Source organism: Mobula birostris, chromosome 13 (genome assembly GCF_030028105.1).
Source record: "Mobula birostris isolate sMobBir1 chromosome 13, sMobBir1.hap1, whole genome shotgun sequence".
NCBI lineage: Eukaryota > Metazoa > Chordata > Chondrichthyes > Myliobatiformes > Myliobatidae > Mobula > Mobula birostris.
This window is the reverse complement of record NC_092382.1, coordinates 107,907,558-107,934,807: the sequence shown is the minus strand read 5'-3', so window position 1 is coordinate 107,934,807 and position 27,250 is coordinate 107,907,558. Positions and strand designations below refer to the sequence as shown.

Here is a 27,250-nt window from a genome sequence, read left to right as displayed (position 1 = left end):
GAGAGATGCAAGTGAGGGGAAAGAGCCGAGGAGACAGAGCAGGAGAGTGAGGATGAAAAGGATGAATGGACTGGGCAGAGAGGAGTGAGCGATTTGAGCGATGGGTGAGAAGATTGGAGAGAATGGGGGAGAGAGAACGGTGACGGAAAGGGGAAAGACAGAGAGAGGGAGGGAGAAAAGGGAGAGAGATTATGCGTAGGGGAGTGGCAGGGGTGAGAACATCAGCGAAGGAGAAGGTGAGAGAGGGGGACTGAGGGAGGGGAAACTTGGGAGGCTCAAGGGTGCAAAATAAAGGGAGAGAAACAGAAGGGAAGACAGGTTAAATAGAGAGGGTAAAGAGAGAGGGGAGAGCGTGGGGGAGAGAGAGACGGGGTGAATACGGAGAGTGAGAAGGTGTGGAGGGGGCAGTTGCTTGGAAGATTGGGTCACAGCGAGAGGGTGTGGACGGGGAGATAGACTGAGACAGGAGAGAGAAAAAGTGGCAGGGCCAAGTGAGCGGAGTGAGGGATAGAGTGCGCGAGAAGAACGAGGGCGGTGGAGAAGGACAATATGAAAGAGAGTGTGGGAAAAGGGAGAGTGGGGAAAGAGTTAGATAGAGGGGAAATGGCAACGGAGAGAGCGGGAGGCGTAGAAGGGTAGAAACAGTGATAAGGGTAGGGAAAGGGGAGAGAGTGAGGGTAAGAGAAAGAATTAGTGGGCCAGAGAAGAAGAAAAGAAGGTGAGAGCGGATTAGCGTGTGAGAGATAGGGGGGAGAAAGAGGGAGGCAGGGGAGAGAGAGTAGAAAGGATGAGAGAGCAGGGTTAGAACGCGGAGAGTATTGTTCACATTTTATAGAGTTCCCCTTCATCACTGCCTCTTTCGACTCTCCTCCCTCCTCGCCACTCCTCCCCAGGGCTCTCCTCCTTATCGGCCATGCCGCAACACTCCCTGCTTTCGCACCACGCCCCCCCCCACCACACAGAGCCCCCTCCTCAGTGCCCCCCAATTTAATCCGCTCACACGGTTCTCCCACCACCCCACAAATCCCGTGGCGTTCTCTGCACCGATCCCACCCAGAGCAATCTTCTCATCACTTTCCACAGCCCTCCGTCTCTACCGCCCCGCCTCCTGCTCTGCCTTACCCCGCCCCTTCCCAGAGCGCTCCCCCCTCACCGACCATCCCACAGAGCTCGTATCTCATCGCGTCTCGCACGCATTGCCTCGGAATCATTCTCAAACAGGGAATCATTAGTGTCAACTGCACCCGTGCCACGAGATTTCTCGACAGGAATGGACACATCGGCTGAACAGAGTCAAAACAACAAAGTGAAACTGACCTGCATCTGTCCGGGGAACGGAGAGGCCCTTGATATTCGGTTTCGTGTACGATACATCAGGTTCAGCTGGGAAAAGAACAGTGAAAGTCAGAAACAGGGTGAGGCTCCCGTCCCACGCTCCTATCACAAACTTCCGGGGTTAGACACAGAGTCAAGCTCCCTCCACCCCGTTCCATTCCCCACTCCCGCGGTCAGCAACAGAGTGAAGCTCCCTCCACACCATCCCATCACACAGACACGGGATGAGACACAGAGTGAAGCTCCCTCCCCACCGTCCCATTACACATTCCCAGAGCCAGAAACGGAGAGTCGCTCCCTCCACCCGTCCCACCACACGCTCCGACTGTCAGACAAAGAGTGTTGCTCCCTCCACCCCGTCCCATTACATACTCCAGGGGACCGAAAGAGATTGAAACTCCCTCCTTCCGTCACGGCCTCACTCACTTCTCGATGGAAACCGTGAGTCCGGTTTGACGAGCTGCACATTCGCATAAGTCTGCCTGTCTTCCATGCTGTCTCGGATTCTTTGCGTCTCTCAACTCAGCGAGGGGATGTGATCGTTGTCAGAGGAAGCCCCTGTTGACAGCGGAGTCAGACCGACAGGAACGAACACCAGATGAACAGCTGATAAAGAGAGCAGCCGAGAGCAGGGGAGGAAGTGCTGGGGAAGAGGGAGATTGAGCGTGTGAGAGGCGGTGGTCTGGAGCGATGAGAGTGGCAGGGGGAAGAGTAGTGAGAATGGGGAGATGCACAGGAGGGAAGAGTGAGGGGAGGTTAGGGCTTGGCGGAAAGAGAGACGTGGGATACAGGGGTCAGAAAGGGATGGCGGAATGAAAGAAGGGGAGGGCGAGAAGTGGGAGATGTGGGGAGAGAATTTAGAGTAGTGAGTGAGTAAACAGAGGGTGAGCTAAAGGGGGAAAGCAGGAGAAAGAGAAACGAACAGGGAGGGGCGGAGGAAGAGAGGGAAGAGCGATGCAGCGAAGGGGCGATTGTGTGGGAAGGAATATGGAAGTTGGAAGGATATAGGAAGAGAAGAAAGGAGAGAGAAAAGAATGGAAGAAGGGGAAGAGTGGGGGATGACGAGTAAAGAGGGAGGGAGAGACGGACGGGTATGTTGTCTCTCACGCAGAGCCTTTATTGTCGGAGAGATTTACAAGGAACACCAGCCCCCTCTCCCGCTAACCCCAACCTCCAGGTGATTCCTGGTTTGAGCGTCAGCGCTCCCATTGCTTTGCTGATCGCCGGGGCTTCAGACCCTCTCTGATCTAGAAACCACGGCCTCGGGACAAACACGCAACATCCACCGAAGTAAGCGAGCTCCTCCCTCCGAGAATACGTCAGAGCAATAGATTGCTATTTTAGATTGTGTACACTTATGAAAGAAATCAGACATTTAGATATTGAAGGTCAGAGGAAACGAGCGCAGGCTGATCGGTATCTGCGGTTTGAATCTCTTCACCCATTGGAGGATAAGCCGGGGGTTGTCAGTGTCAGTGTTTCAGAGAAGTATTGAAAGCTTGCTGCTGCACTGACTGAGCTATATACACAGCAAGAAATAAAAATAGCAGGGACCTCAGCCCAACAGACAGAGTTCAGGAGCTCTCTCAAAAACCCTCCATCAGCTTCTGTCAATTAATTTCTCTCTCTGCGTCCCTGACTCTCCCCTCACTATCTCCCTATTTCTTTCCCATTAATGCCTCTAACCTGCTTCAATTTCGCTCCTCTCTCCAGCTCTCCTGAACACTGACACACTGAAATGTGTGTGCGTGTGTGTGTGAAAGAGAGAGAGAGAGAGAGAGAGAGAGAGAGAGAGAGAGAGAGAGAGAGAGAGAGAGAGAGAGAGAGTCTCGGCACTGTCCGAACAACCACTCCCGGAGTCAGACACAAGTACAGCTTCCTCCAGACCGTCGCATCTCAGAGTCGTCAGGATCACACAGGGAGTGAAGTTCCCTCCACACCGTCGCATCGCACACACGGAGTCAGACACAGAGTAAATCTCCCTCCACACCGTCCGATCACACACTCCCGGGGTCAGGCACAGAGTGAATCTCCCTCCACACCGTCCCATCACACACTCCCGGCGTCAGACACAGAGTGAATCTCTCTCCACACCGTCCCATAACACACTTCAATGTCAGACACAGAGTGAATCTCCCTCCACACCGTCCCATCACACACTCCTGGGGTCAGACACAGAGTGAATCTCCCTCCACACCGTCCCATCACTCACTCCCGGGGTCAGACACAGAGTAAATCTCCCTCCACACTGTCCCACCACACACTCCCGGGGTCAGACACAGAGTGAAACTCTCTCTACACCGTCCGGTCACAGACTCCACAGAGTCCGAAACAGAGAGAAACTCCCGCGCACCGTCTTATCACAAACACCTGGGGTCAAACACAGCGTGAAGTTTAAACACAAAATAATCTGTCAATGCTGCGGTGAAAACAACATTCACAACACGCTGGAGGAACTGGACATGTCGGGCAGCACCCGTGGAAGGGTTCCGGCCCGAAACGTTGATTGATCGTTCCACGGATGCTGCCCGAATTGCTGAGCTCCTCCAGCGTGTTGTGAGTGTTACAGAGTGAAGCTCCCTCCTCACAGTCCCATTATACACCAACAGATTCGGAAACAGAACGTATCTCCCTCTTTACTCCCTCTCTCCCACCTCAGCACTCACCATCACTTCAGCGTTCCTGTAGTCTCTAATTGTGAGCCTGTCTCAGAGATAATCTGTGTTTGTGATCAAATGTAGAACTGAGGAGGGAGCGGGAGGAGACGTAGGGCTGTGAATAGGTGGTGAGTTTGCAGCACTGGCAGGAAGTGATCTGAAACCACACGATAATCCTGTGCACACAGAGACGCAGGCAAGCTCAGAACTGAGAGATCGATATCGCGTGAAAGATAGCAGATCTGACACCAAACGTGTGGAGGGGGCTTCACCATGTGTCTGACCCCGGGCGTGTGTGCTGGGACGGTGTGGAGGGAGTTTCACTCTGCGTTTGATCACGGGAGTGTGGGATGGAACAGTGTGGATGGATATTCAGTCCGGTGTGGATATATCTTCTGTGTATCTGACAAAGGACTCTTCCACTTTTGAATTTATTTCCAGACGCTTTGAATCTGGGTGTGAAAAATGCTGCTTCGCCACATCGCCTGCTCTGGAAAATAGGAACAAGGTACGTAGAATCTCTCTTGTCGGGTAGAAAGCGTGGGGAGAAAAAAGAGAAGGCTTCATGAGGAGGGCAGTGAGATAGAAAGGCACAGGAGGGAGGGGGTAAGAGGAAAATGGGAGAGCTGAAGAAAGGAGCGAAATTGAAGCAGGTTGGAGGCAGTCAAGGGAGAGAAATAGTAAGATAGTGAGGGAAGAGTGAGGGACGCAGAGGGAGAACATGATTGACAGGAGGTGATGGAGGGTTTTTGAGAGAGCTCCTGAACTGCGTCTGTTGGGCTGAAGTCCCTGCTATTTTTATTTCTTGCTGCGTATATAGCTCAGTCAGTGCAGCAGCAAGCTTTCAATACTTCTCTGAAACACTGACACTGACAACCCCCGGCTTATCTTCCAATGGGTGAAGAGATTCAAACCGCAGATACCGATCAGCCTGCGCTGGTTTCCTGTGACCTTCAAGATCTAAATGTCCGCTTTCTTTCATAAGTGTTACACAATCTAAAATGGCAATCTATTGCTCTGACGTATCCTCGGGGGGGGGGAGGGGGGGAGGTGTGGCGCTTGCTAACTTCGGTGGGTGTTGCTGGTTTGCCCCGGGGCCGTGGTTTCCAGAGCACAGACGATCTGAAGCCCCGGCGATAAGAAGAGCAATGGGAGCGCTGACACTAAAACCAGGAATCACCTGGAGGTTGGGGTTAGCGGGAGAGGGGGCTGGTGTTCGTTGTAAATCTCTCCGACAATAAAGGCTCTGCGTGAGAGACAACATATCGCTCTGTCTCTCCCTCCCTCTTCACTCGTCATCCCCCACTCTTCCCCTTCTTCCATTGTTTTCTCTCTCCTTTCTTCTCTTCCTATATCCTTCCAACTTCCATATTCCTTCCCCTACAATCGCCCCTTCCCTGCATCTCTCCACCCTCTTCCTCCGCCCCTCCCTGTTCGTTTCTCTTTCTCCTGCTTTCCCCCTTTAGCTCGCCCTCTGTTTACTCACTCGCTACTTTAAATTCTCTCCCCATTCTCTCCCACTTCTCGCCCTCCCCTTCTTTCATTCCGCCATCCCTTTCTGACCCCTGTATCCCACGTCTCTCTTTCCGCAAAGCCCTAACCTCCCCTTACTCTGCCCTCCCTGTGTACCTCCCCATTCTCACTACTCTTCCCCCTGCCACTCTCATCGCTCCAGACCACCGCCTCTCACACCCTCAATCTCCCTCTTCCCCAGCACTTCCTCCCCTGCTCTCGGCTCCTCTCTTTATCAGCTGCTCATCTGGTGTTCGTTCCTGTCGGTCTGACTCCGCTGTCAACAGGGGCTGCCTCTGATATCGGATACATCCCCTCGCTGAGTTCAGAGACGCACGGAATCCGAGACAGCATGGAAGACAGCCAGACTTATGCGAATGTTCAGCTCGTCAAACCGGACTTACGGCTTCCATCGAGAAGTGAGTGAGGCCGTGAGGGAAGGAGGGATTTTCAATCTCTTTCTGTCCCCTGGAGTGTGTAATGGGACGGGGTGGAGGGAGTAACACTCTTTGTCTGACAGTCGGAGCGTGTGATGGGACGGGTGGAGGGATAAACTCTCTGTTTCTGGCTCTGGGAATGTGTAATGGGACAGTGGGGAGGGAGCTTCACTCGGTGTCTCATCCCGTGTCTGTGTGATGGGATGGTGTGGAGGGAGATTCACTCTGTTGCTGACCGCGGGAGTGGGGAATGGAACGGGGTGGAGGAAGCCTGACTCTGTGTCTGACCACGGGAGTTTGTGATAGGAGCGTGGGACGGGAGCCTCACCCTGTTTCTGACTCTCACTGTTCTTTTCCCAGCTGAACCTGATGTATCGTACGCGAAACCGGATATCAGGGGCCTCTCCGTTCCCCGGACAGATGCAGGTCAGTTTCACTTTGTTGTTTTGACTCTGTTCAGCCGATGTGTCCATTCCTGTCGAGAAATCTCGTGGCACGGGTGCAGTTGACACTAATGATTCCCTGTTTGAGAATGATTCCGAGGCAATGCGTGCGAGACGCGATGAGATACGAGCTCTGTGGGATGGTCGGTGAGGGGGGAGCGCTCTGGGAAGGGGCGGGGTAAGGCAGAGCAGGAGGCGGGACGGTAGAGACGGAGGGCTGTGGAAAGTGATGAGAAGATTGCTCTGGGTGGGATCGGTGCAGAGAACGCCACGGGATTTGTGGGGTGGTGGGAGAACCGTGTGAGGGGGTTAAATTGGGGGGCACTGAGGAGGGGGCTCTGTGTGGTGGGGGGGGCGTGGTGCGACAGCAGGGAGTGCTGTGGCATGGCCAATAAGGAGGAAACCCCTTGGGAGGAGTGGCGAGGAGGGAGGAGAGTAGAAAGAGGCAGTGAGGAAGGGGAACTCTATAAAATGTGAACAATACTCTCCGCGTTCTAACCCTGCTCTCTCATCCTTTCTACTCTCTCTCCCCTGCCTCCCTCTTTCCCACCCACCCCCCCATCTCTCACACGCTAATCCGCTCTCACCTTCTTTTCTTCTTCTCTGGCCCACTAATTCTTTCTCTTACCTTCATTCTCTCCCCTTTCCCTACCCTTATCACTGTTTCTACCCTTCTACGCCTCCCGCTCTCTCCGTTGCCATTTCCCCTCTATCTAACTCTCTTTCCCCATTCTCCCCTTTCCCACACTCTCTTTCATATTGTCCTTCTCCACCGTCCTCGTTCTTCTCGCGCACTCTTTCCCTCACTCCGCTCACTTCGCCCCGCCACTTTTTCTCCCTCCTGTCTCAGTCTATCTCCCCGTTCACACCCTCTCGCTGTGACCCAATCTTCCGAGCAACTGCCCCCTCCACACCTTCTCACTCTCTGTATTCACCTCGTCCCTCTCTCCCCCACGCTCTCCCCTCTCTCTTTACCCTCTCCATTTAACCTGTCTCCCCTTCTGTCTCTCTCCCTTTATTTTGCACCCTTGAGCCTCCCAAGTTTCCCCTCCCTCAGTCCCCCTCTCTCACCTTCTCCTTCGCTGATGTTCTCACCCCTGCCTCTCCCCTACGCATAATCTCTCTCCCTTTTCTCCCTCCCTCTCTCTGTCTTTCCCCTTTCCGTCACCGTTCTCTCTCCCCCATTCACTCCCATCTTCTCACCCATCGCTCAAATCGCTCACTCCTCTCTGCCCAGTCCATTCATCTTTTTCATCCTCACTCTCCTGCTCTTTCTCCTCGGCTCTTTCCCCTCACTTGCACCTCTCTCTCAACTTCAATATTTACCACTCAGCCCTCTTTTTCCGCACTCTATCTTCCCGCATCGCTGCTCCGTTTCTAGGACCTCACTCCTCCACCATGCTTTACTGGTCTGTCCTCCTTCTAAATCTCCCTCTCTCATTCTCTCATCTTTCTTCCCCAGACCGTCTGACCTCCACCTACTCCGAGCTGAACATTGGGAAAGACGAACACCTCATCGATGAGGATGAGGTTCCTCCCATTGCCTCGAGTTGCGGCGAGCTGCGAGTCACTGCACGAACAGGTCAGAGTTCACAGTACCGACACTGAAGAGGTCACGTGTCATACTCACAAGTGTCCAAGTTTCTAATGCATCTGCCTCGGCCACTACCTCTGGCAGCTTGTGCCACTGACTGACCGCCATCGGGGTAACAAAAGTTTGTTACTCGGCTCCTGACATTTAACACGTTTTAATTGGCTCTGCTCCATTGATTGTCCTCTTCCCAGGAAGTGACAATCTGTCATTTCAGGCACTTTGTTCTCAGTCAGCTTGAATCGCGCAGATCAGGCTGCCTCACCTCCAAGGCCTTCATCCACACATCCCGCTGCATCGCTGAAGCAGCCTCCGTAATAAAGACTCCGACCCACCCAGGATAATGTTCTTACGAGACCCCCGCCCAACCCATACTCTCCCACATCGGGCGAAGATACGTAAACAAGCCTGGCCAGGCACAAAGGCAGTTTGTGCCCGCTTTTATCAGACTATACAGTGGTCCCCGATGACGGTAATGCACTCTAGACATCGCCGTCTGCTACGTCGTATCCCCTTGAATATTAATGTCTGCCTGCACTGTACTTTCTCTGTAACTGTGACACTTTACTCTGCGCTCTGTTACTCTTTTACCTCTTTTACTCCTATGATGTGATCTGTATCTATGACATTCCACTGGGACATCTCCTCTTTGAGATATATACAATGATCTGAATACAAATGTAGATGGGTGGGTTAACACACAATAGACAATAGGTACAGGAGTCGGCCATTCATCCCTTCGAGTCAGCACTGCTATTCACTGTGATCATGGCTGATCACCCACAATCAGTACCCTTTTCCTGTCTTCTCCCCATATCCCTTGACTCTGCTACCTTTAAGAGCTCGATCTAAATCTTTCTTGAAATAATCCAGAGAATTCGCCTCCACTGCCTTCCTAGGCAGAGCGAGGACCTTTATGTCCTCGTGTCCACGTGAATGGTACCTGAGGATTGGAGGGAGGCGAATGTTTACCCGTTGTTCAAAAAAGTTAGTAGGGACAGTCCGGGTAATTATAGTCCAGTGAGCTTTCCGTCTGTCTTGGAAAAGATTCTTAGAGATTGGATCTCTGGGCGTTTAGAAAATCATGGTCTGATCAGGGACAGTCAACATGGTTTTGTTAACGGCAAGTCATGTCTATCAAGCCTTTAGAGTTCTTTGAGGAACTCTAAAAGAAATAATTTCAAGCACACCTACTGAACTCCCTCCCATCTGAACCATTCAATCTTAGAGCGTGCCGTCTATTAAAAAAAAAAAAAAAAAAAAACTCCCTGTAGAGATATTGAAGCAACACTTTCAGTACGCTGCATGAACTCAGCAGGTCGGGCAGCATCAGTCAGAAACGATGAGTCGACGTTTCGGACCGGAACCCTTCGTCAGCACTGAAGAATGAAAGATGGGGAAGGATTTGAAGAATGCTTGTAGCTTCAGTTGAAAGACCAGTAACTTGAAAGACAAAGTGGTGGTGGAGGAGAAGCAGTGACTTCATAGCCCTGAATAAATGGGTGGTAGAAGAAGGAGGCGGAACCATGAGGGAGCTGGGGGACGGGGTAGAGTGAAATAAGGATAGAGGAAGGGAGGGGGAGGGAATTACTGGAAGTCGGAGAATTCTATGTTCATACCAAGGGGCTGGAGACTGCCTGGACGGTATATGAGGTGTTGCTCCTACATCCTGAGTTTAGTCTCATCATAGCGGTAGAGGAGGCCATATATGGACATATCTGAATGGAAGTGGGAAGCAGAGTTGAAGTGGGTGGCTACCGGGAGATCATATCTGTTGTGGCGGACGGAGTGGAGGTGCTCGACGAAGTGGTCCCCCAATCTGCGTCGGGTTTCATCGATGTAGATGAGGTCGCACCGGGAGTACCGGATCCAATAGTCGACCCCAACAGACTCACAACTGAAGTGTTGTCTCACCTGGAAGGACTGTTTGGGGCCCTGAATGTTTGCAGGAGATGAGGTGTAGGGACAAGTTTGGAGGAGCAACACCTCATATACCGTCTCGGTAGTCTCCAGCCCCTTGGTATAAACAATTCCTGCTTGTCTTCCTGCTCTTCTGCAGCAGTGACACTATCTCTGATCAACATTCCCACCTCTTTTGCCTCTCTCCCTGTCCTTTCTGAAACATCTAAATCCTGGCACTCGAAGTAACCATTCCTCCTCCTTCTATTTCTCTGTCTCTCACATTCTCTTTCTTTCTTCCCAGACGGTGTCACATCCATCTACTCAATGCTGAACCTTCGGAAAGACGACATTCTCATCGATGATTATGAAGATCCTCCCATTACCTCGGCACCAGCCGAAATGCCAGTGACTGCACAAGGAGGTCAGAGTTCACAGTTATGACGTCACTCTGAAGTGGTCACGTGCCATACGCCCAACAATTCAAGTCCTAATGCATCGGCATCCATCACTTCCTCTGGCAGCTCGTTCCATAGACAGACCGCCGTCTGGGTAAAAACAAAATCGTCACTCGGGTCCCAGTTTAAATCTCTTTCTGCTATCATCTCAGACATGTGCGCTCCGGTCCACGGTTCCCCAAGATTAAAGAAAATTACAGTGCGCATTCACCTTCTCTGTGTACCCACGTGTTTGTATACACCCCTGTAAGGTCACCCCTGCGCTCCAAGGAATAAAGTCCCCACCTGCTCGACTTATCTCCGTAACTGAATCCCTCGAGCCCCGGCAATATCGTCGTAAATCTCCCTCTGCAATCTGTCCAGCTCATTGATATATTTCCTATAGCAGGGCGACCAAAACTAAACACCGTACTCCAAGGGCGGCCTCACCGACGTCTTGTACAACTGCAACGTGACCCCCTTAATCCTGTACTCCGTGCCCTGATTGATGAAGGCCGGGACGTCAGACACCTTCACCGACCCCTCTACCGGTAACTTCACTCTCCAGGAACGTTGTACGTGGGGCCCTTTGTCCCACTGTTATTCAACACACGCCAGGGTTTCTCCCGAGCACTGTGAACGTTGTACCCTTGTTTTCCTTTCTGAAATACGATAGCTCGCACTTATGAGAAATAAATCGCATTTGCTACTGCTCTGCTCTCTTCCCCAGCTAATCGAGATCCCACTGTAAGCGGTAAGTGCCTTCACTGTTTACCTCGGCAACGACGTTCGTGTTGTCAGCAGGTTTACCAGCCGCGACTTATATAATCTACTACAAATGGTCGATATAATTGATAAAGATCACTGCTCCCACACTTGACCCCGGTGAACACCGTTAGTGACGGGCTTTCTGTCAGAGAAACGAACTTCAAACGGTATGAGGAGAAGGCAAACTCGATCGACCGAATGGTCTATTTCTGCTCCTATATCTTATGGTCTTGTGCTGTCTCCACAGGTGCGCACGAACAGGAATCGAAAGAGAACATCAAAAATAGATCGCACCGTAAGATCTACCTACTCTGCCTAGTTACGTCCATCCTTGTCGTGATTGTGGCCGGGCTCTCGATCCATGGTGAGTCGAATAGGCTCCGGGTGGAGTCAGAACGCAAATAAAGAGAGTGGAACAAATTGTTATTGTAAAACGGTACACTGACACAGACACGCCCCTTACTGTAACATGGACAAAAAAAAAAAAAAAAAACTCTTCACCACGAACACATCCCTAACCGTGACAAAGACACGACCTTTACAGTAACACAATCAGGAGTCATCCAAACACCGACGCGCTACATAGCAGAACACCAATAATCCTGTCACCGTCGCACGAACACGACGTTCAACGTGACACAGTTGCACTCCGAACCGAGACAGGGACACGCGCGTCACCGTGACGCAGAAATGGACCACTCAACTTAACATCGACATGATCCTGCCAGTGTAACTGATACATTCTCCAAGGCGACACCGAAAGACACCTCACAGTAAGACCGTCACTTCCTTCACCGTGACACTGCGGCACCGCACACCGTGAAACCTACACGTTCCTCAAAGTGACCCGCCCAGCTCCGCACCGTGACAAAGACTCACACTCACTGTAACACACCTTACCGATACTGTATCGGTCCTCAAAATAACACCGACGCACCGCTCACTGAGGCACCTCACCGTGAGACAGGCAAACCACTCACCGTGATACCGACACCTAATTTCACAGTGTCGCCGACATAGTAGTCTCGGTGACATCCACACACCTCAGCGTGACACTGTCACACCCACCGTGGCCATGGCATGCCTCTAAGGTTGACACAGACACACCCCTCTGTGTGAGATCGGCAGACCCAACACCATGAGACAGATACTCCATCCAGCGTGACAACACCAGATGGCTCACTCTGACATTTCCCTCGCAGTGACAGCGAGACACAGTAACACGGCACACCTCTCGCCGAGGCACAAAAACAATATCACAGTGACACCGTCACGTACCTCACAGCAACACGGAAATGCCCCGCACGGTACTGACCCAGACCCCATTGTAACAGTAACACCTTCAGCGGGAAATTTATAAACCGCTCAGCGCGGCACAGACACGAACCGCAAGGTGGCGCCAACGCCTCTCACTGTGCCACCAGCACATCCATCACTGTGACCCCCTTCACCGTGACACTGACACATCACTCTCTGTGACCCGTTCGGTAGCGTGACGGTGACTCACGTGTCACTGTAAACGCTAAACATCCTTCACCATCTCTCTCAGTATCGCAGATTCGTCAGTCTATGATCACGTCTGAGCTAAACTACCATGAGTTAACTTCCCACCTGAATCTCTCCCAGAGAACCTGTCTCAAGAATCTTTCTGCGCTCAACTCTGATCTGTCCATTCTCAAACGAATTCACACTGATCTCCGTCACCAGTTCACTGAGACGGAAACGATGTTCAGATCTGTCAACGAAACCAAGGCTCAAATCTGTGAATTGCTGACCAGCAGAAAAGGTGAGGCATCATCCCCCTCTTTAACCCGCTCCTTATCACAGGACAGGAATAGAGAGAGGAAGCGTCACTCTGTGCTTGACACCGGCAGTGTGTGAAGAGATGGTATGGAGGGAGAATTACTAAGTGTCTGATTCGGTGAGTGTGTGATGAGGCTGGGCGGAGGAAGTTTCACTGTATCACCGAACTCAGGAGAGCGTGAAGGGACATTGTGCAGGTGGTTTCACTCTGTATCTGACCATGGAATTGTGAGACGTATTATTACAGCTTCACTCTATGCCAGACTACGCGAATCTCTGATGTGACGGTATGGATCCAGCCTTACTCTGTGTCTCACAGGCGGATTGTGTGATGGGAGAGGGCCCAGAGAGCTTCACCCCATGACTGACCCCAGAAGTGTGTTATAGTACCGTGTGTTATGGTTTCACTCCGAGTCCGAGAGTCTGTGGCGGGACGTTGCTGAGAGGGCGCTCACTTTGCGTCTGAATCCGGCAGTGTGTGATGGGGTCGTGGAGAAAGAGCTTAAGTCTGTGTCTGACTCAAGGAATGAGTGATGGGACGGTGCAGATGGGCATAGAATGTGAATCCGGGACTGTCTGATGTGATACCGGATTGTGTGATTGGATGTTCTAGAGGGAGTCTGATCACGTGAGTAAGCTATGGATAGTGTGGGCGGAACTTCACTTTGTTTGTGAACAAAAAGTTGTGATGGGACGGTTCAGAGAGAGCTTCACTCTGTGACTCGTCACGGACTGTGTGATAGGACGTTGTGGAGGGAGAATCACACTGTGTTAGAGTCGGGAGCGTATGATGGGACCTCGTGGAGGCAGCTTCTCTCTGTGTCTGACACATTGCTCTGTGCTGTGTTGAGAAGCTGTAGAGAGAGAATCTCTCTCTCTTTCTCTGACAGTTGTCGTGTGCGCTGAGGGCGTTTCCTTCGGTGTCTGACCGCTGGAGTGCGTGATAGGGCCGTGTAACGAGAGATTCACACACTGTCTGACCAAGGCTGTGTGTGATGAGACTTTGTGGAGGATTCTAAATTGTGTTCTCTGAACTAGATGAGTGTGATGGACGGTGTGGAGGGAGTTTCACTCTGTGTCTGACCACGGCCGCGAGTGATGAGACGGTGTGGATGGAGTAACACCCAGAATCTCAACCCGGAAGAGTGTGACTGGACGGTGTGCAAGAAACTTCTCTTTGCGATGTTTTTCCGCTCTGTGTCTGATACCAGGGTTGTGTGATAGGACGGTGCGGTGGGAGCTTTCTCATATTCTGACCCCTGTGCTGTGTGATTTGACGGGGTAGAAGGATCATCATACTGCATCTGGCCACAGGAGTATGCGGTGGAATGGTGCCGAGAGTGTTTCATTTCCTATCTGATCACGGCAGGTGTAATGGGGTAGTGTGGACGGAGGTTCAATCTGTGTTTGCCCGCAGGACTATGTGATGGGAGATTTTGCAGGGAGCTTCACTCCATGTATGACCCATGGAGTATGCGATAGTGTGCTGGAGAGGAAGCTTCAGTCTGCGGTGGACGACGGTCGTGTGTCATGGGACAGTGCGGATGGAGCATCACTCTGTGTCTGACACTGGCAGAGTATGATGGGACCGTGAGATAAGAGATTCACTCTACTTCTGTCCCCGAGAGTATGTGACGAGACATTGTGATGGAACTTAAATTTCTGTCTGTCCCATCAGGAAATGTGTAATTGAATGGCCTGAAGGGATAGTCACTACATAACGGACTCCGGGTGCCTGTGATGGGATGGTGCCGAAAAGTTTCATTGCGTGTCTCATCTCGGGAATGTGTGACGGGACGGTGTGGATTGAAATTCTACGTGTGTCTGTCCCTCAGAAAGTCTGTGATAGGATGGTGGGAAGGAGCTTTGTTACTGACTCCTGGAGTTTATAATGGGACGGTGTTGAGGGAGCTAGACCTTGTGACGGGTCCCGCGAGTGTGGAACGGGGTGCCGTGAAGAGAGATTTAACTTGAGTCTGACACCAAGAGAGTGTGATTGGGCGGTGTGAGCGAGTGGGAGTTTGAATTTGACTACGGGAATGCTTGATAGAAAGGTTTGGGGGAGGTTTGCCTCTGACCCCGGGGACGTGTAATGGGACGGTGTGGAGGGAGATTCACTATGTTCCTGACACCAGGAGTGTGTGTTGGGACGGTGTGCAACGATCACTATTCTGAGTCTGTCTCCCGGCGGATGTAATGGACGGGCGGATGGAGATTCACTGTTCGGTGTTCCGAATTTACAGAGCAAGCATTTCCCCAGGACTGGATTAGAAATAAAGACCGGTGTTATTTTATATCCACGATTGAAAGATCCTACGATGACGCGAAGCAGCATTGTTGGGACTCTCATTCAAATCTTCTTGAAATAAATTCAACAGAGGAAGAGGTATGTATCTTATCGACCGGAAGATATATCCACACCAGAGTGAAGATCCCTCCACACCGTCCCATCACACACTCCCGGGATCAGACACATCGTGAAGCTCCCTCCACACCGTCCCATCACACACTCCCGGGATCAGACACAGAGTGAATCTCCCTCCGCACCGTCCCATCACACACTCCCGGGGTCAGACACAGAGTGAAGCTCCCTCCACACCGTCCCATCACACACTCCCGGGGTCAGACACAGAATGAATCTCCCTCCGCACCGTCCCATCACACACTCCCGGGATCAGACACAGAGTGAATCTCCCTCCACACCGTCCCATCACACACTCCCTGTGCCAGACACAGAGTGAATCTCCCTCCACACCGTCCCATCACACACTCCCGGGATCAGACACAGAGTGAATCTCCCCCCACACCGTCCCATCACACACTCCCGGGGTCAGACACAGAGTGAAGCTCCCTCCACACAGTCCAATCACACACACCGGAATCAGACACAGAGTGAATCTCCCTCCACACTGTCCCATCACACACTCCCGGGGTCAGACACAGAGTGAAGCTCCCTCCACACCGTCCCATCACACACTCCCGGGGTCAGACACAGAGTGAATCTCCCTCCACACGATCCCATCACACACTCCCGGGATCAGACACAGAGTGAAACTGCCTCCACACCGTCGCATCACACACACCCGGGGTCAGACACAGAGTGAAGCTCCCTCCACATCGTCCATTCACACATTCCCGGGGTCAGACACAGAGTGAAACTCCATCCACACCGTCCCATCACACATCCCCGGGGTCAGACACAGAGTTAAGCTCCCTCCACACCGTTCATTCACTCATTCCCGGGATCAGACACAGAGTGAAACTCCCTCCATACCGTCCATTCACTCATTCCCGGGGTCAGACGCAGAGTGAATCTCCCTCCATACCGATCCATCACACACTCCCGGGGTCAGGCACAGAGTGATGATCTTTCCAGTAGTCCATTCACACACTCCCGGGGTCTGACACAAGCTGAATCTCCGTCCACACAGTCCCATCTGTCACTCCAAGGGTCAGATACAGAGTGAAGCTCCCTCCACACTGTCCCATCTGTCACTCCCGGGGTCAGACACAAAAGTGAATCTCCTTCCGCACCGTACCATCACACACTCCCAGGTCAGATACAGAGTGAAGCTCCCTGCACACCGTCCCATCACACACTGCCGGGGTCAGACACAGAGTGAATCTCGCTCCGCACCGTCCCATCACACACTCCCGGTGTCAGACACAGAGTGAATTTCCTTCCGCACCGTCCCATCACACCCTCCCGGGGTCAGACACAGAGTGAATTTCCCTCCACACCGTCCCATCACACCCTCCCGGGGTCAGACACAGAGTGAATCTCCCTCCACACCGTCCAGTCACACTCTCACGCGGTCAGACGTAATGTGACGCTCTTTAAATTTTGCTCGAATTCAATAATTAATGGTAGCAATTTAATTTCACAGAATTTTGTTAACAAAGCTGTGCACGACCAACGCAGTTCATTCTGGATTGGAAAATGCAAAGCCGGGTGAGATTAGGGTTCTTGCAACTGTTTAAGAAGAGGGTTGTTTGTGGGATTAGTCTGGGGATTGATACAGGCGGCGAGAAAGGAGTGGGCAGTGGGATTAGTTTCGGGACTGACACGGGTTGCGGCAGGGAGTGCGCAGGCTGACTAATCTGCCGACTGATAAGCTCTGTGAGGAGAGTGTGGGATTTTGTAGTATATTGGGACAAGGAAAGGTCTACGGGGAGAGAGTGGGGAAGTTCGATTTTTTGGGACTGCCGCAGGTTTGTGGCAAGGAAATGTGTCAGTGGGAGTGTTTTGGGGATGGACACTGTAGAGAGGGAGTGCGGCACCGGGATTAATTTGGAAAACACAGATCTTTGCTGGGAGAGTGGGTGAGTTTGGGAACCGACACGGGCTGGTGGTTGAGTGTGTGCAGTTGAATTTATTTCGGGACTGACGTGGACTGTGGGATGATATTGGGAGTGGGAGTGCTTTTGGTGATTGTTACAGGTCTGTAGGGTGAATTTTGGGCAGTGGGGTTATTTTGGGGCTGGTACGGGGCAGTGGGGAGAGAGTGGAGCTGTGGGACTCTTTTGGAAACTGATACACGTTGTGGGAGAGAGTGAGGCGGTGGGTGTACTTTGGGGACTGACACAGACCTGTGGGGAGAGAATTCCTCAGTGGGATTAGTTTGGGCATTGATAGAGGTCTGTGGGAAGAGAATGGGAAGTGCTTGTGTTTTGGTTCATGACACAGGTCTCTACGAAGAAGGCTGGGAAGTGAAATTATTTCCGGAACGGGCCCGGGGCTGTGGGGAGAGGGTGGGAAGTGAGAGTATTTTGGGGTGAAAATCTCGCCTGTGGGGAGACCGTGAAGCAGTGGGTGTATTTTGGGGACTGACATGGGGCCTTGGGGAGAGAGTGGCGCTATGATTGTATTTTCGTCCTGTGGGCAGACTGTGTGGTACTGGAATTTATCTGGTGTCTGACACCGGTCTGCAGGCAGACCGTGGGGCATGGTTTTAATACGTGGACTGACACATAGGTGCAGGCAGAGAGTGGAATGTGGGGAATTCTGGAAACCGACAGAGGGCTGTGCTGGGAAAATGGGGCAGTGGGAGATTTTGGGTTCTTCCATTGTCCAATGGTGAGGGACCGTGGCAGTGATTTTGGGGACTGACAGATGACTGTCTGCTGCTGGAGTGTTGTCAGTTTTGGAATTGTTTACCCCTCCTTGACAGGAAAGTGGCCTCTCATGTCATGTACCAGATGGGCGTTGGAAAGTTCGTATGCAGTGAATGTAAATGGTACAGTCATCTTTACCCTTGCAGTCGTGATCATCATCGCTTCATCTGCGAGACGTCTACAGCTTTGTGCCCGGATATTTCTGAAAAGATCCAGGAACTCTGTCAGCAGCCAGTGGGTCCGAAGTGAATCAAATGACAGCACCCTCTTTCACCCTCCTTCTCCACCGCTCCTCTTACCAATTTGCACTACCCCATTCGCGCTGCCCCTCACCCTTTCCCTATTCTCCTCTTACTTTCTGTCACACTCTGGCTCGCCATCTCTCCCTTTCTTTACCATTCCCCCTCAAATCTCTCTCTCTCACACACCTCTCCCCTCCCACATCTAACTCATCCGCATTTTCCTCACCCCCGCGTTCTTGCCTCCCTTTCCCCCCAACTCCTCCCCATCAGTTCCCTCTCTCTCGCTCGATCCTTTACTCCCTCTCTGTCGCACTCTCCCGATCCCACTCTCTCCCTGTAATCTGATCCCACTGCATCTTCCTTTTCTCTTTTCAGCTACTCTCACCTAAACCACGATTCCTAATGTTCCCGATTCCCCAGCCCTGGAGAAATAGAGTGCCTTATCTGTGCCCCTCGTGGTTTGATACACCTCTCTAAGGTCACAGAAAAGAGATTAAAAGCTCCCGACCTCGCTCCATTACTCAGTCCCTCGTGTCCCGGCAGCATCATCGAAAATCTCCCACTGTAGTTCTTTCCACCTCAGCGGCATCTTTCCCGGAGCAGGGCGACCAGAACTGAACACCGTACTCCAAGTGCGGCCTGAACGACAGCTTGCACAACTGCAGCGTGATCTCCGACTCCCGTACTCAGTGTCCTGACTGATGACGGCCAGCGTGTCAAATCTCCTGTCCACCTGCATCGCATGTTTTCGCCCTATTATCTGTGACTTATTCCACATGAGATTTGTTCTTCTGAATGATCGGTAGGGCGCAAATATGTAAATTTAATGTGAAATGCCAATAGGTAATAAATACCGCAAAGCGTGTCGAGGTGGTGCTCATGCGTTCAGGAATATGATGGAGGACGGGAAGAAAGTGTTCCTGAATCGCTGAGTTTTTAGACTCATGTGCCTCGATGGTACAGGATGGTAGAAATACCATCCTCATGGTAGAAATGAACAGAGAGCTTGTCCTGGGGTGAGTGGCCTCTGTGATGGATGCCGCCTTCTCCAGGTATCGCATCTTGAGGATGTCCCCGATGCTGGGGAGTGTTGTGCCCGTGATGAAGCTGGTTGAGTTTACACCCCTCCGCCGCCTCTGGCGACCTTGTGCGTTGCAGCATCCAGACCAGGCGACGTTGCAACAATTCAGAATGCCCCCAGCGATCATTTGCTGGTCTTCAATGCAAGACCAAATCTTCTCAAACTCCTTACGTTCTAATCCCTCCTGTAACGAGAGAGCTATGGACAGTTGGGATGGAGGTGGAGACAATTGCCGAGACTCAGACTCGTAATAAAGAGGAAGACACTGACGACATCAAAGATAAAAACACAAGCTGTCGGACAGGAAATGGATTTCCTACTGTAGAGGACAGAGTGCTCAGTACGAGGCCGTTAACAGCAGGCATTCCGTGAAGGTATGTTACAGGCGGTCTGAGGTTTGTAGCGAAGGCAGCAGCTAACCACACTCCGGGAAATGGCCATGCCGAACCTTGGATGCTTCCTGTACGCATGCTGAGCTCGCTGACTTCATTAACTTTGCCTCCATGTTTCACCCTGCCCTCAATTTTCCCTTGTCCATTTCCGACACCTCCCTCCCATTTCTAGATCTTTCTGTCTCTATCTTTGGAGACAGCTTATCTGCTGATGTCTACTATAAGCCGACAGACTCTCACAGCTATCTGGACTATTTCTCTTCTCACCCTGTCTCTTGCAAAAATGCAATCCCCTTCTCGCAATTTCTCCGTCTCCTCCGCATCTGCTCTCAGGATGAGGTTTTTCATTCCAGAACGAGGGAGATGTCCCCCTTGTGTAAAGAAAGGGGCTTCCCTTCCTCCACCATCAACTCTACTCTCAAACGCATCTCCCCCATTTCACGCACATCTGCTCTCACTCCATCCTGCCGTCACCCCACAAAGAACAGAGCTCCCCTGGTCCTCACCTACCACCCCACCAACTTCCGCGTCCAACATATTATTCTCCGTAACCTTCGCCAGCTCCAACGGGATCCCACCACTAAGCTCATCTTTCCCTCCCCCCGCCCCCACTTTCCGCAGTGATTGCTCCCTACGCCTCTTCCTTGTCCATTCGTCCCCCCCCCCATCTTTCCCCACTGATATCCCTCCTGGCACTTATCCCTGTAAGTGGAACAAGTGCTACACATGCCCTTACACTTCCTCCCTCACCACCATTCAGGGCCCCAAACAGTCCTTCCAGGTGAGGCGACACTTCACCTGTGAGTCGGCTGGTGTGATATACTGCGTCCGGTGCTCCCGATGTGCCCTTCTATATATTGGAGAGACCCGACGCAGACTGGGAAATCGTTCTGATGAACACCTCTCTCTGTCCGCCAGAGAAAGCAGGATCTCCCAGTGGCCACACACTTTAATTCCATATCCCATTCCCATTCTGATATGTCTATCCACGGCCTCTTCTGCTGTAAAGATGAAGCCACACTCAGGTTGTAGGAACAGCACCTTATATTCCGTCTGGGTAACCTTCAACCTGAAAGCATGAACATTGACTTCTCTAACTTCCGCTAATGCCGCATCTCCCCTTCGTACCCCATCTGTTATTTATTTATATACACACATTCTTTCTCGCTCTCTCCTTGTTCTCCTTCTGTCCCTCTGACTGTACCCCTTGCCCATCCTCTGGGTCCCCGCCCCCCACCTTTCCCGTCTCCCTGGGCCTTCTGTCCCATGAACCTCTCATACCCCTTTTGCCAATCACCTGTCCAACTCTTGGCTCCATCCCTCCGTCTCCTGTATTCTCCTATCATTTTTGATCTCCCCCTCCTCCTCTCACTTTCAAATCTCTTACTAACTCTTCCTTCAGCTGGTCCTGACGAAGGGTCTCGGCCCGAAACGTCGACTGTACCTCTTCCTAGAGGTGCAGACTGGCCTGCTGCGTTCACCAGCAACTTTGATGTGAGATCCTTGTCGTGAACCTTCTTTCAACACTCTCCAATGTAAGCACATCTGGCTGGATTATTTAAAGGCCGAAAACCGCTCGCAACACCCCAAATAGGGCCTCAGTGGTGCCTTAAAATTAAATCCTCTCTCTGGAAATGAATGCTGGCCTTGAATTTGCCATCCTCACCACTGACTCCTTGGACAATCCAGACCGTTGTTTGCCAATTTTTTTCAGCTTCCTCCCAGGTACATCATCGGCCCTGATGTCTTCTGAGGGCTCACCCACCTGAGGGATGATTCTTAAGTGACACAAGAGAAGGGGGCAACAAGAGCTGAGCAATGTGCCCCTCTCTAAAGTCCTGTTCAACTGCAACGTGACTTCCCAATTGGTGTACTTTCTGAACCCTCCGCATCTCCACCATGTCCTCTTCCCCCTACAAACTAACTGTTTTACGTCACCCCATCCCTCCCCTAAAATCCTGCATCCTCGGCACCACTTCCCGGTCCAATCACCCAATCCCTACCCTCCACCCTTGCCCGTCTCCATGATCCCCTCTCTCTTGTACACCTCGGCAGACTCTGTCAGCACCAGCGGTCCCTGCACCCGTCCTTGTCTTCCTTCCTCCCCTACGAACCACTTCGTCCTCAATCCTCCTTCCAATCCCCGTCACCATCAGCCACGACTTCCCCTACAGCCCTCACCGTTCACGCCACCGCCATCCTCGTCCACACAATCCGTCTCTATCAACCCTCCGTCCGCTACTTGTTCCATTCGCTCCATCCCCTACAGCTATCCACCTTTAGAATACAAGACCATAAGACAACGGAGCAGACGTCGGCCGTTCGGCCCATCGAGTCTGCTCCGCCATTTTATCAAGAGCCGATCCATTTTCCCATTTAGTCCCACTCCCCCGCCTTCTCACCATAATCTTTGATGCCCTGGCTACTCAGATACCTATCAATCTCTGCCATAAATATACCCAATGACTTGGCCTCCACTGCTGCCCGTGGCAACAAATTCCATAGATTCAGCACCCTCTGGCTAAGAAAAATTCTTCGCATTTCTGTTCTGAATGGGCGCCCTTAAATCCTTAAGTCTTGCCCTCTCGTGCTAGTCTCCCCCATCATGGGAAACAACTTTGCCACATCCACTCTGTCCATGCCTTTCAACATTCGAAATGTTTCTATGAGGTCTCCCCTCATTCTTCTAAACTCCAAGGTTTACAGTCCAAGAGCGGTCAAGCGTTCCTCATATGTTAACCCTCTGATTCCCGGAATCATTCTAGTGACCCTCTCTCTCCTCTGAACTCCTTTATCTCTCTGTTCATATGGAATTCTGGGGACGAAGGGGGAGAGGTGACGTTTGGTGTGACAACACCCCGTTCCCCTCCACCGGTTATCGATCTCTCGGTTCTGAGCCTCTGCCTGTTCTGCGAGTGCAGGCCGGTCTTGTGTTCCACACCACTTCCTCCCATTGACAGCTAACTCACCAGAACGTGCTGGCTCCCACCAACATCATCACGCCCCGCTTCCAATCCTCTTCTCCTCCCTGCACATCATCTGAGCACAAATGCACGCACAATCTCCGAGACCGACAGACCGCCAGGATGGAGGATCATGGAAGATAGGTGAGAGCAAATGATCTTCAGAACCTGGACCAGGGGACGGGGTGAGGAAGCTTTAATTTGAGTCTGAACCCCAGGGGTGTGTGATTAGACGGTGTGGAGAAAACTACTCTCCATGCCTGACCCTGGTAGTGCGTGAGGGGACGGGGTGGAGGGAGCTTCATTCTGTGTATCACTCCGGGTGTGCAGGATGTGACGGCATGAAGAGAGCTTCACTCTGTGTCTGAACCCCGCAGTCTGTGATTGGTTTGTGCGGAGGGAGATTCATTCTCTGTATGACCCAGGGATTGTGTCTGGTGAATGTGTGGAGGGAGTTTCACTCTATGTCTGACCCCAGGAGTGTGTGATGGGACAGTGCGGAGGGAGCCTCACTCGGTTTTTAACCCTGTGAGTGCGTGATTGTGCAGTGCGGAAGGAGATTCACTCTAAGTCGCTATGGGAAACAGTAGTATCGATAGGAAGGGAGGCGAATTTCCAAAGTTATGTATCTGCAGGTGTAGCCAGAAATACAAAGAACATCCAGGTTAATACGTGGCCAAGGAGTTGGTTTCGGAAAGAATGCTTCAGATATGCGGACCATTGGGCTGTCTTCCAAGGAATGTGCGACCTCTACAGACGAGACGGTTGCATTTTCTTTCAATTCAATTTAATGAAAGTTTAATTGTAATTCCATCATGCATGAATACCCATGAGTACAGCCAGGACGAAGCTGCTAAACACAACGCCAACAATCACACACGGCACAGAGCACGCTAAATATATAAAAGAGAGAAAGATAGCAAGCATATGTAGTATATCAGTTAAATACATTCACGCAGTATTTCCACATGCGTGCGCACACACGCACGCACACATACACTTGTGTATACACAACACACACAAACACACACACACACACACACACACACACACACAGACACACACACACACACATACACGCGGGCGCGGGCATATATATAAACAGCTTGAGGACTTGGACAGTTTGAATGTAACCAAAATCGACAATCTACAACAACAGAACCTGTTTTCTACCGAGTGAACACCAGGGGGCAGTATAGACTCCAGCCTCGAAGCCGCGCAGCACCGCCGCACGTTGTGCACCTCCACCAAATTCCAGCATCTGCAGATTTCCTCGTGGTTGTGCACCGCTCTCTCACTTTATGCCTAAACTGTAGTGGAACTAATATCCCAGTGGGAAGGTTTGTCCTCAAAAGGGGTCGTTGTGGTGTTTAAATTAGAGTTGCAGGGGGAAGAAAACCAGAATGCCTTAACAGATTGTGGAGTCATTGTCGGGACAGATGTTTTTCAGACCTCAGACAATGTCAGGAAGCAAAAAATAGAGCCTGCTGGGATTCATGATCTGAGCTGCGTACGTCTCAATACAGAGAGTATTGTACGAAAAGCAGGTGATCTCAGGGCAGGGTTCAACGCCTTGAAGCATGATATTTTAGCCAATCGTAAGACTTGGGTGCAGGAGGGGCAGGTCTGTTAGCTCAACCTTCCTGTTTACCGCTGTTTATAGTCGAGCTAAGGCATATTTCACTTAGGCTGAGGGGCTGCTTTACTAGTCAGGGAAAACATCACAGCGGTGCTCAGTTAGGGTACACTGAAGAACTCGTCTAGGTGAGGCTTTAGATAGATAGATAGATATACTTCATAAATCCTAAGGGAAATTTGGTTTCGTTACAGCCGCACCAACCAAGAACAGAGCGTAAATATAGCAATACAAAATCCCCAACAATAAAACAACAAAATGCAAACTATGACAGATGGAAAATCAGTCCAGGACCAGTCTAGTGACTCAGGGTGTCTGACCCTCCATGGGAGGAGCTGCAAGTTCCATGGCAATAGGCAAGAACGACCTCCCGTGCCGCCAGTGCTGTATGACGGTGAAATGTGGCCGAAGTCCAACAGTAAAAAGTTCAATATCCAGTCTGCAAACACGATCCTCGAGCGTAATATACCCCGGATTGCACCATCCGTTGTTAGCCAGAACAGTAAGCACCCAGCCCTTAACGCTTATCGCTCTCAGTGCACTTCCTGTCAGCCGGGACAGTGTTACCCACCCAACTCCTCTTCTCCAAAAGTCTCTGTTGTCTCGACCCGGTCCTCTGTCCTCGGCTTTGTGATCCCTCTCTGCATCTTCTGCGTGTTTCCCTCCGGATTTCAGCAGGGGTGTCCGCCACTCTGCTCGCTAAACTGGCCGGCATTTGCTGGTCCGTGGAATGCACAATGCGACCTTGCTTCTGTCCCGCGTGTCGGAATGCAACCATTTCCAGCGCTAAAGAAAACCCAAATAAAAAAACTCTACCAGTATGTTAGAGAGGGTGCAACTTCGACGTGTTACAGTGAGAAAAAAAAATAAAATAACGTAAATTAAAAAGTAAGAAGAAGAAAGTAAGAATAGATCGGAACGGCTGGACCAGGCTACATGCACGACCGGCGCATGCGCACCAGGATGTGTGGAGCTGAGGATTAAGAAAAGTATGAACTCACTCATGGGGCTACATTAACTACCACCTCAGATTCCCAGCGATTCAGAGGAACAAATCTGCAGAGAGTTCGGAATCTGTTGCATGAACCATCAGGTTGTGATATTGGGTGATTTAAACTTTGTTGGTATTGACCGTGAGCCTCACACTGTGAAAGGACCAGTGCGACAGTTTGTCAAATGTTTTCAAGACAGTTTCCTTAATCAGTAGGTATAAAGTCCCAACGAGACAGTGAAGTACTTGATATGCTCCTGCGGAATGGAACAAGGCACGGGACAGAAATGTGTGCAGATGGCCACTTTCCATCTAGTGATGGTAATGCCATTAGATACAAGGTTATTATGGAAAAGGGACAGACATGACTTGAGGTTTAGATTCGTATTGAGTTTTATAACAATACGTGACGCAAATAGACCAGATAGCGTGTGTCTTTCACACCGGAATGGAAATGCCCTAGACGTGACATTAAAGAGGGATATTCGCAGTATACCTGCCCGGGAGTATGGGCTTGCATTGGGCAGCGATGGTAGGGGTGTGCTGTGAGTGGTGGGAAGGCTTCAATATGCGCTGGGCACCGAGAATGTGTGATGGGACGGTGCGGTGGGAGCATCGCTCTGTATTTGACTCCGGAAGATTTTCATGGTTTGATGCGATGGCAGCACCCTTCCGTGTCTAACTTCGGGTGTTTGTAATGGGACGGTGTGGAGGGAGCTTCACACTGTGCCTGACCCCCTGTGTATGTTATCGGAGGCTGTGGAGAGAGCTTCATTCTCGCCAGAATTTGGGGGTGCATGATGGGACAGTGATGATGGAGATTTACTCTGTGTGCGACCCTGGGAATGTGTGCAGAGACCCCTAGTATCTGAAACTGGACGTGAGAGATTCGGCTAGCTTCACCATGAAGACACTGGCTGTGTGATGGGATGGTACAGAGGGAGTTTCTCTCTGTATTTCCACCGGGTGTTTGTGATCGGACGCTGCAGAACAAACTTTGCATTTGTCTGATCTCAAGTCTCTCTGACGTGACAATGAAGCGGGGTATTCGAACTTGAAGCGGGGGTGGGGGGGGAGTAGTTTCAATATGTGCCTGACAAAGAGGTTGCCTGATGGGAATGTGTGGATGGAGGTTCACTCTGTACCTGACTCGGGAAGAATGTGATAGTCTGGTGCATAGAGAGCTTCTCCCTGTGTATGACGTCGAGAGTGTCTGATGGGGCAGTGTGGCTGGGGCTTTCTTCTGTGCCTAGTCCAGGGCTATATGATAGGACGGTGTGGAGGGAGTTTCACTCTGTATCTGACCCAGGGAGTGTGAGTGACGGGACGGTGTGGAGGGAGATTCACTCTGTGTCTGACCCAGGGAGTGTATAATGGCACGGTGAGGAGGGGGCTTCACCATGTGTCTGACCCCCGGAGTGTGTGATGGGACGGTGTGAAGGGAGATTCACTCTGTGTGACCCCGGGAGTGTGTGATGGGACGGTGTAGAGGGAGATTCACTCTGCTTCTAACCCCGGGAGTGTGTGATGGGACGGCGTGGAGGGAGATTCACTTTGTGTCTGACCCCGGGAGTGTGTGATGGGACGGTGTGGAAGGAGACTCACTCTGTGTCTGACCCCGGGAATGAGTGATGAGACGGTGTGGAGGGAGATTCACTCTGTGTCTGACCCCGGGAGTCTGTGATGGGACGGTATGGAGGGAGATTCACTCTGTGTCTGACCCCGGGAGTGTGTGATGGGACAGTGTGGAGGGAACATCACTCTGTGTCTGACCCCGGGAGTGTGTGATGGGACAGTGTGGAGGGAGATTCACTCTGTGTCTGACCCCGGGAGTGTGTGATGGGACGGTGTGGAGGGACCCTCACTCTGTGTCTCACCCTGGGTGTTGGTCATAAGGCGTTGTGAAGGGAGTTTCAAACCGTACCTGATTCAGGATCTGTGTGATTGT

The 27,250-nt window shown here is 51.5% G+C and overlaps 2 protein-coding genes across 3 annotated transcripts in view; one reads left to right on the top strand and one right to left on the bottom strand.

Annotated features, from left to right (window-relative positions):
* Positions 1–27,250, bottom strand: part of LOC140207296 (uncharacterized) — a 133,082-nt gene that overhangs the window by 70,706 nt on the left and 35,126 nt on the right. The window lies entirely within an intron of this gene.
* On the top strand, positions 4,388–19,098 carry LOC140207419 (uncharacterized). Its single transcript, XM_072275945.1, has 10 exons — positions 4,388–4,500; positions 5,792–5,923; positions 6,302–6,367; positions 7,847–7,966; positions 10,179–10,298; positions 11,327–11,443; positions 12,629–12,865; positions 15,126–15,268; positions 16,770–16,834; positions 18,054–19,098. The coding sequence occupies exons 2-10, from the start codon at positions 5,857–5,859 to the stop codon at positions 18,244–18,246; spliced, it is 1,128 nt and encodes a 375-aa protein (XP_072132046.1). The 5' UTR covers positions 4,388–4,500; positions 5,792–5,856; the 3' UTR covers positions 18,247–19,098.

Coding starts and splice junctions, on each gene's coding strand:
- LOC140207419 (XM_072275945.1), top strand. CDS start 5,857: ATGGAAGACAGCCAGACTTATGCGAATGTTCAGCTCGTCAAACCGGAC. Junction 7,967..10,178: donor GCGAGTCACTGCACGAACAG/GTCAGAGTTCAC, acceptor CTTTCTTCCCAG/ACGGTGTCACATCCATCTAC. Junction 15,269..16,769: donor TAAATTCAACAGAGGAAGAG/GTATGTATCTTA, acceptor TTAATTTCACAG/AATTTTGTTAACAAAGCTGT.